The sequence below is a fragment of the Dromiciops gliroides genome, chromosome 4 (genome assembly GCF_019393635.1).
Source record: "Dromiciops gliroides isolate mDroGli1 chromosome 4, mDroGli1.pri, whole genome shotgun sequence".
NCBI lineage: Eukaryota > Metazoa > Chordata > Mammalia > Microbiotheria > Microbiotheriidae > Dromiciops > Dromiciops gliroides.
In genome coordinates, this window is record NC_057864.1 from 336,458,991 (window position 1) to 336,468,883 (window position 9,893).

General features: G+C 39.6%; 1 protein-coding gene across 2 annotated transcripts in view; it reads right to left on the reverse strand.

Moving 5' to 3' along the window:
• RTN4IP1 (reticulon 4 interacting protein 1) overlaps window positions 1–9,893 on the reverse strand; it is a 66,111-nt gene that overhangs the window by 53,820 nt on the left and 2,398 nt on the right. For both annotated transcript variants that reach the window (XM_044000701.1, XM_044000702.1), the window contains exons 2-4: window positions 2,631–2,782; window positions 1,429–1,497; window positions 404–528 (exon numbers count right to left, since the gene is read on the reverse strand). In XM_044000701.1, coding sequence (XP_043856636.1) covers window positions 404–528; window positions 1,429–1,497; window positions 2,631–2,782 — 346 coding nt within the window. The remainder of the gene's footprint in view (window positions 1–403; window positions 529–1,428; window positions 1,498–2,630; window positions 2,783–9,893) is intronic.

A 9,893-nucleotide genomic window follows, 5' to 3' on the forward strand; every position in this document is an offset into this window, starting at 1 on the left:
CTGGCAACTGACATGATACATGTAATGAGGGAAACCTGAGTGATTGGAAGGATGGCAGTGACCTCGACAGAAATCAGTTCTATATTGGCCTAATATCTGAAGAACCCAGATCCTCATCTACACCACGAAGAGGCTATCAGGGAAGGATTCTTGTACAACACAAACATCTATGGGAAAATATTTTTTGTTTTCCAAACAGTCAACTCAGAAACATATTTTTGGAACACAGTGTGTTTATAGTTGGAGCCTGCCTACAAATGTTGCATATATATGTCAATGGACCCACTCTGCATAAGTCAATAGCTGCTCTCTAATATGAATGATGCTCCTGAAACACTTGCTGGGTGATGGGGGAAAGGGGAGGAGAAGGATCCAAAAGCCAAGCATACGTCTGGATTCCTACCGTTTTCCACTACAGTTCTTGTCATTCAGCCCACCAACCTTGTTCAGAGCAGACCAGGCTGTGAGAGCAACATAGGGCAAGGAGGCAGCTTCAGTGTGAGTGAGAGACTTGGGCTTATGAGATACCTAGATTTGAAGATAAAAATGTCAGGGACAAGCAATTACTTGCATGTTTATAGCAAAATAAATTAAATAAGCTCACTTTTAAGTAGGGTTAGGAACCAGGCCTATAATTTCATTGATGCAGGAAACTCCTTTGAATTGATTGATGAGGGAACTTCCTTTATTAATTAATGCCAGACAGCACCTTCTCTACAAATGATAGTCTTAAAGAGGTACCAAGAGCACTGAGAAGTCACTGACAAGGCCTGTCAGAGGCAGGATTGAAGGCCTCCCAGTTCCAAAGGCAAAGCTCTTTCCTCTACTCCACATTACTCTTGTCCTTAGATAAGCTGCTCACACAGTCATAGATGATTCTATAGTCTTTGTCATTCCAGGTTTAGTTAAGAGGTCTTTCAAAACCCATGGCCTAAAGCTTCCAAAATTATTCCTAAATCTTATATCCAAAGGAGTGGATCTGCTTCTTAGATAGACAGGTTCAATGAGAGTTTAGGCAGACCACCTATGATTACTTTATTCCTTATCAAACCACCATTTACTCAGGTGAGAAACAAAAGATTCCCTCTTCCCTTCTTTTCAACCTGATATCCTGTCCTGCCCCCACCCCTTTCCCTCTGCTCAAATATTCAGCCTCCTGGTTTCTAAGAATGAGACAAGAACATGGGTCCTGTTTCCCATGTAAACCTGGACAACTTCTTGAATTCTATTCCAAATCCCCATCTTATGAAACCAGGAGAGCCAACAGATACAAAATTCTCTTTTTGTCTTCCAAAAGCTCCTTTTCCTCCTCCTCCTTCTTGACAACTACCCCCAAAGTATGTACAAGGCCCTGAAACCAGCCAAAGCTTTCCAACAAGTGTCTGTTTATCCTCTCTGATTTCATGAAATAATTCTTCATGTAGTTACCTCATTGGCACTGGCTACGACAAACTCTGATAGAGTGCCCTGTTTCCATGGAGGAACTGCTGCCCACACCTAAAAAAAAAATCCAGATATAAACAAAAATATTTTGAAATAAATTTCTATTCTGATCTAGTGAGCAAAGCTAAGAGAGCTTTTCTTTCTCAAAACATAATCTACTCTCTCCAAAAGTACACATCAACAGCACACTCATGTATACTATAATCAGAATTATTTTCAAGTGGGAGTCAATCTACAACTTAATATGCTTCAGTGGGCCCTGCCTCACCACACTGGAGCCTGGTGCCAGAACATCCCACTGTATTTGTTTTCTCACCAAAGAACAAACTTAAAAAAAAAAAATTTAAGCAGGCTGAATGGTGCTAAAGTAGTTGAGAAAAGCTGAAAGTAAATAAAACCCAGCTGGCCTGAAATGTTCATTAGCAAAAGAAAACTCTTACTGAAACTGCGGTGCTAAGAACAAGAAGCAATTACATTGAGGATTTACATCCATAAATAAAACTATGCCAGACTCTTAGCAATTTAAAAAATGAAAACCTACTGGATAAGTAGTATCATTTAAGAGCTGTACCAATAAACTAAGGGCCACAAATGTTAATTCTTAAGGTTAAAGATATCTCCTAGATAGTCTCCCCTTCTCCTCCCCCCCCCCCCCAAAGGTATGGATTTAAGAAAATCCAGTAGTCAGACTATGGGATTGTAAACTCCTAGAGGGCAAGAACCCTATCTCGGAATTCCAGATAACATTATGCTGAAAGGAACTTAAAAACTCTTGGAATAGGATCCTTGCACTTTACAGATGAGTAAACAAGTCTCAAAGCTCTCCAGGTCAATCTGTGGCTGTCCTGATTCCTAAATTGGATGGATGCTCTTTGTGCTGGGCCACCAAAAGTGCCTAATACAACAGACTGTCCACAGCAAGGAATGAATGTGGCTGAATGAAATTCTTTTACAATTTTAAAACTCTTCCATGGAAAGCCGGGGAAGGGGAGACACACACACACACACACACACACACACACACACACGAGATAAAGAAGTCAGAAAGTATCATGAATAAAATAAGTCATCAAGCAGGCACTCTCACTGATGACTATGAACTAGAATGAAGTCACTCAAAAGGAATTTCAAGCCATATAAAAAAGGTAAAGCAGGTAACAGGGAGGAGCAGTATTGGGTTACATCACCTGATCTCCAGGTTTGAAATAGGTGACGGAAAGCCCACATTCCATCACTACACCAGAGACATCCCGGCCCAGGGTCAAAGGAAATTCTTGCCCGAGGTTTCTCAAAATCAGTGGATCACGCCTCATATTTAAAGCTCTTGCTCCATACCCACCTATAAAACATGATTTATCAATTTTACTCCTACTTCATGAAAAGGGCTAGACAAGTTTAAATACAACCATATACAAACAAAACAGAAATAAATAAACTTTAACTTCCTTGGGCTTCCTTGAGGTACGATGATGAAGTAAAATGGAGTCACAGAACATTAAAGCAAAAAAATCACTTTGCAGTTCCTACGTCTTTGTTTTACAGCAGACTAAGACCCAGGGGGTGAAAGTACTTTTTCAAGGTTATCCAGCCAACTTGGGGCAGGGCTAGAACCAGAACCAAAGTCTCCTGACTCTTTAGAAGCCAAAATAAAGGCCACATGGGTTCAGCATTAATATAGTGAACTTCTGGGAAGGGAGAAGGCCCGCCCCCCCCCACCCCTAATCTCTTGCCTATTGAGGGGTGAACTGGCCCAGGTTGGAAATGAAACAGATCAAAGCTCAGCTGATCACAGTGGGTCCAGATAATGAGAAGCCATTGTACCTCCAGCCTGTGAGATCAGGAGACTCAAGATAGCAGGAACTAGAGAAAGAGGGAAGAAGGAGGAAGGAAGAAAGAGAAGGGGGGAGGGAGGAAGCAAGGAAGGCTATATGAAGGATATATGAGTATTGTTGTGTTCAAAGTAGTCATGTTAGGAAGCAATTTTTTTTTTTGGTGAGGCAATTGGGGTTAAGTGACTTGCCCAGGGTCACACAGCCAGTGTCAAGTGTCTGAGGTCGAATTTTAACTCAGGTCCTCCTGAATCCAGGGCCAGTGCTCTATCCACTGCACCACCAAGCTGCCCCCAGGAAACAATTTTTTAATATTTTTGGTTCTTCCCTTTTGAAAATAACTTAAGTGTTTAAGGCATATTCTTCTGATTATTCTCAAAGGTGACAAACCTTTGCTTTTGAAAAAAGCATTAGAAGTGGGGGTCAAGGAAAGCCTTTTGGGATTTGAATTTCATTTGACACATAGCCATGTCATCATAGGCAAGTCATCTCGAATCTCTGTATTTGTTAAATGTGAAAATCAAATGACATAATTTAAAGCACCTTGCAAACCTTAAAAGTGCTACATAAATGCCAATTATTATTATCAGAGGATGGCTTACATTTTTAGAAACGTCTCAAATGTATTTAGAGCCCAATCTGGTATATAATGTATATAGTCAAGCTGGATAACATCATTTTTAAACAAACAAAAAAAAGTTATAATCATAAAGGAATACAACTGATTTTTTCTTTTTTTGTTGGGGGAAGATAGAACCATCATGAACCATAGCATTGATAGAATAAGTATATAACCCCCCAAGGTGAAGACTTCAGAAGGGACTTTTTGGAAGTATAAATATAAAGTGTACTTGTTCATGAAAATCTTACTATTTTAGCTCTTGTGCCATCTTAGTAACAACTTATTGATTTCCATTCTGCCCAGAGAACTCAGGCTAAAGCCCAAGTGAAGAAAGAAAAGACTAAGTCCAAACAGCCTGACTGTGAAGATTAGAGTCCAAAGAAGCAGAGATGTGGGCACCTGTGGGTGAAGTTTTCAGAGATAACCTCCCGACCAGGGCAGTAGCAGCTCTCCCACATGATCCAGATTTCTTATCCCTATGTTTTAAGACTCTTAGCACTGTTTGAATCTTCCCTGACTTAAGTCACTCCATTCTTTAATGCGAAATCTACCTGCCTGAAATTTATGCATATGGTTATGCCCCATGGACCCTCCTGACATTCTAGACTGATTGCCTTCTATGTGGCTGAGTATAGCCCTTATATAAGAAATTATTTCTCCTTTTTTGGTTGAAAAAAATATCTTACTACTTTAGAATCGCATTTTTCATTCTTTTAGAGTCAAAACAGAAAGTAAACAGAGCTGTCTCCTATTCTCAACAGGCCGACCATGCAGTTTATAGCAACTCAAATCAATAATCAAGGCAAAATTGTGTTATCTTGTCTATACCCAAGACACTGCCCTACAGGTCAACTAGGTGGCACCATAGTGCATAGAGTGCTGACCCTGGAGGCAGGAAGACTCATTTTCCTGTGTTCAAATCTGGCCTCAACACTTACTAGCTGTATGTTCCTGGGCAAGTCATTTAACCCTGTTTACCTCAGTTTTCTCATGTGTAAAATAAGATGAAGAAGGAAATGGCAAACCATTCCAATATCTTTGCCAGGAAAAATGCAAATGGAGTCAAAGAGTTACACTCAATCAAAATGTCTGAACAATGAACAGGTCCAGAGGTCCATTTGACAGAGTCATAAAATCTGAGAGGCGGAAGAATGTCAGTGGTAATCTAATCCAAGCCATAAACTAAAGAAATCCCCACTATAATATACTCAACAAGTGGGCATCTGGCCTCAAATTGAGGAAGGAAGAGGGAAACTATTATTTCTCAAAGCAACCCATCCTTCTTTTGGACAAGTCATTCATTGTAAGGAAGCTTTCCCTGGCATCAACTTTAAGTGGTCTCCTTGACTCACTACTTCTGGTTCTGCTCTCTGGAGCTAAAAAGAACAAATTTAATCCCTCCTCCATATAACAATCCTTTGAATACTTAAAGAGAGCTATCATGCCCCACCTGACTCTTCTCTTTTTCCAGACTAAACATAAGTTCTTTCCGATTTATCAATATCTATCTTAAACCATGGTTCCCAGGACTGAACACAATACTCTGAATGAGATCTAATAAGAGAAGGATGTGGTGGGTTTGTCATCTGCCTGCTCCTTAAAGTCATGCCCCTCAGTGCAGCCCAAGAAGGCATTATCTTTTGGGGCTGCCACATCCTACTGGTGATTCATGTTGAGCTTTCCCTCCATGAAAACCCCTGGATCTTTTTCCAGGATTGGTGCCTATCCATGGCATCCTCTTCCATGGGATACTTCAGTTGATTTTTTTGTACCCAGAGTAAAGATTTTACATTTATTCCTACTGAACTTCATTTTACTAGATTAATTTCAATGGTCAAGCCTGTTGAGGATGAAATTTTCTATTTTTTCTTCTCTTCTTTATTATAACCCATGGCCCTCACTTCCTTCAAGATCATGCCACTGGTATTATAATACTCCTATATTAAGGATTTATTGGGTCCTTAATGGTGTGTGTAGGAATCTAACTCTGTTTCTATGGGAAAATGTTCTAAACCAACTTAATTTCTGAAATACAAGCCATACATTATTTGGGGCCCATTTTGATTCTATGATCTAGTTGTACTGTTTCCCCACATACCTGCCCTTCCCCACTTTCTGTCTTGTGACAAAGAACCCAAACTGATAGGCCATTTCATTAGTGGTAAGGTGTATTCTGTGGCCAGTGATCAAAATAAAATCACCACCACTGCCTTGGCATTCAATATTTATGAGATAGTATAGTATACTAGGAAAAGCACCAGCCTTTGAGTCAGACAATTTGTGTTTGAATCCCAACTTCTGTAACATGTTTGCAAATTGTAAATTAGATAATTTAACCCAACAGTACTTAATTCAACAAGAATTAAGTGTCCACTTAAAGTGGCAGGCATCAGGACAGCATCCAGGACAAATAGACAAAAATCTACCAGTCCCTTCTCTGAAGGAGCTTACACCTGGAGGGGAAGAGGGTAGCCATTTATGTTGGGTGAGAACAAATAACTGAGATAAATACAAAATATATGCAAAAATGCCTTGGGGGAGTGGAGCACTAACAACTGGAAGAACTTCACAGAATACTGTGAAAACCAAGGGAGAATGTACAGAAAACATTTTATAATGATAAAAGCACTTTATAAATTAGTAGTATAAACATTTCACTGCTTCTTCCCCTTTTCTAACTCCATGAAAACCTGGATAAGTGCCATCTATTCAATGAAATATCTGTGAGACAGACAACAGAAGTGGGCATTCACCAAAACAAAAATTTAGTTGATATGAAACTGAGGTTTTCTACCTCTACCATTAGCTGACATACACTACATGCTATTCTGAGAACGGTACAAATGAGCTGCCATTCATTCAAACCAGTTAACTAGATACACAGTATGGAAAAAATGAGGTCTCTCTGATAACACTGATATAGCTGCAGCTTAAAAAAATCTCAAAAGAGCCAAGTAGTTGATACATGAAAATCGCAAACTTGCTTTGTGGCACCAAATACTGTGGAATAAAGGGGAACTTGACTGACTGATTTAAGTTGCCATGAAAGCTAGTCTAGGTTCTGTGGTCCTGCTGTTTGCATGATCCTTATGGCAATGGAAGCCTTACTTACTGGTTAATACAAACCAAATGTTGGCCTGACACCGGTTGCTTTGATTCAGTTTAGATTTTAAGGGTATCATTCTTCTTAGTATTTTCCATGATTATCATTTTATGCCCATTAGTTGTTGTCTTCCCTTCAAAACAGATTAGACAGCTTTCTTGCTTTTGTGTCTGAGGAAATTACTGCCTGCTTCAGTTGACAATGTGGCAAACATAGTTTAATCCCCCCACGCACATCCACACCCACACCCACATTATCATTTATTGTCTGGGGGGAAAAGGCAATCCCTAAAAGAATCTATGGATTAGAAATGGGAGTGAGGCAGGAAGCACCTTAGCAACAAGACAGACTAACCAGGAAATGGCAATCCCTATGGCTACCAGCTCAAAAAGTCATTTGGTCTCGTGGACCACGTAAAAGCAAAATATGCTTCTATATGAGATTGTTAAATAGCAGCATTGGTTGGGTTTCATATATTTCACTGGGGAGAAAACAGAAGTGTACAAGTTTAGACTATATGGCTTTAAAAGATAAAGTACAAATCCCAGAAATGAGTAAAATACTGACAATTTGAGCCTGAAGTCAGAGGATTTAAAGCAAATAGACATCTTATATAAAATCCCACTCCCTTGTTTTACAGATGAGGAAACAGAGCTGAAACCTTTAACTGATTTCTCTGAGGTCACACAAGTTAAGAAGCAGGCAGAACTGAGATGTCTATACACTGAAAGTAAGAGGACCTAGGTTAATATCCTACCTCTGAAATTCCCTTAGGGCAGCTAGGTGGTGAAATGGATAGAGCACCAGGCCTGGAGTCTGGAAGACCTGAGTTCAAATTTGACCTCAGCCACTTACTAGTTGGGTGATCCTGAGCAAGTAACTTAACCCAATTTGCCTCAGTTTCCTCATCTGTAAAACGAGCTGAAGAAGGAAACGGCAAACCTCTCCAGTATCTTTGCCAAGAAAACCCCAAATGGGGCCATGAAGAGCTGGACAGGGCTGAAAAACGAGTGACCAACAACAAAATATAGGGAGCTGGGACTAAATGGTTTCTGGGCTCCCTTCTAGCTCTCAAGCTAGGATCTTCTGACTTCAAATCCTTTCATTTCACCACAGAGATTTTGGATTAGAATAACCATTTTAAAAATAGACTATTAAAGTATAAAATGCTACAAGTAACTATTTTAAAATAATTCCTCCTTTCTCATATGACTGCCCGAATTTGAGACTTCTCTGACTTTCCACTCTGCCCCAGGATGCTCACTGTTGAGAAAACCGCATCAGTCTCCCCCTCATCCACATCTCTCCAACCCTCTGGAGGAGGGAGCTTGGTTCAGACTATCTCCTCATTGCTCACCTGGCTCAACTACTCTGGGAATTGTCTGACTTTCACCATGTCCCTCACTAGTCTACCATTTCCCCATCCCCCCCTTTTCAGCTCCTTTGGTGTGTTGTCTTCCCCCCCCCCCCCCAATTAGGCTGGAAACTCCTAGAGAGCAGAAGCTGACTCTTTTTTTCCTATTTGTAATTCTAGCACACTGCCTGGCCCACAGCAGGCACTTAATAAATGTTTATTAACTGACTATTAGAATCACAAAATTCTCAAGCCATTACAAGACCTTAGAGATCATAAAAGCTAACCCCTCCACTGTAAGGGAAAAAAAAATGAGGGTCTAAAGAAATAAAATAATTTGTCCAAGATCAGACAAGCAAATTAGTGGCACAGGCAGAAACAGAACCCAGATCTCCTGCCTCCTAGACCAGCACTCTTTCCAACTAGGCTGTTTTCTGATTGGGCTAAAACAATTACCCCAATAGACCTATGAGCATTATAGTAAATGTACAGAAATGAGGGAAGACATGATCTCAGTTTTCAAGGAGCTTAGTTAGCATCAGAGGGGAAGAAAACACAAAATGATAAACATGTATCAATCTATCACTTACATATAAATTTAAATCTTTAAGCACCTCATGCTTTCATTTAGAGCCACTTAATTTTTAAAAGGGATTCCTGCATTCCCAAAAGCCGACCTACATATGCTGCCCCAAACCTCTTCCCCCTCACCCCAGTCTAGTCTCGAACTGCTCTTTCACCCTTAAAAAGCTCCAAAGTTTATGTAGCCAAACTGGACAATGAATAACAAAGCAAACAATAGCAGCATTGAAAGGCAGTCATCAAAGGAAGAAGGAAAAGGTAGAGAATGTTCTACTTGTGTCTCTAATCAAATGTCAAACCATTCCAGGAAAAAAAAAAAAGAGAATGGGGCTCATTGTGAAAAGAAGGTAAAAGCTGTAGAAACACATTCCCACTTTGGTTGTTGCAGGAATAAAGCAGTCATAAGGTTTCAATTTATGTAGATATAAATTCCCCATTGTAGCATAGTTTATTATTAATCTTAATTTGGTAACTCAGGTAAATACAGAAAGGTTAGTCCCTCAAACGTAGCTAAAAAAAAATCTGAATGGATCATTAAGGATATATTGTGGAGGGTTTATAATGGCTGCTTATGAGACTATAAACAGTAGCAATGAAGAATTCAAGGCCAAAGTCAATATCATTCAATGGCTTATTTAGAAACATGGAGACTAAATGACCCAAGCAGTTTACATGGCTATATTTCTATGTTTTAGATAATTATAATAGTTGACATTTATATAGCACTCTAAAGTTCACAAAGCCCATTACATACATCTAATTTGATCCTTAAAACCCTGATTTAGGGATTGCAAGTTTTATTTTTCCCATTTTATAGGTAATTAACAGAACAGGGATTGAAACCTGTGTCCTCTCTCATTCCAAACCATGCCCCTTTGATGGGCTTAAAATATACTATAGCATTTTAAATCACTTGCCCTCTAACATCATTCTCCACAGATATGACTAAGTTCTCCACAA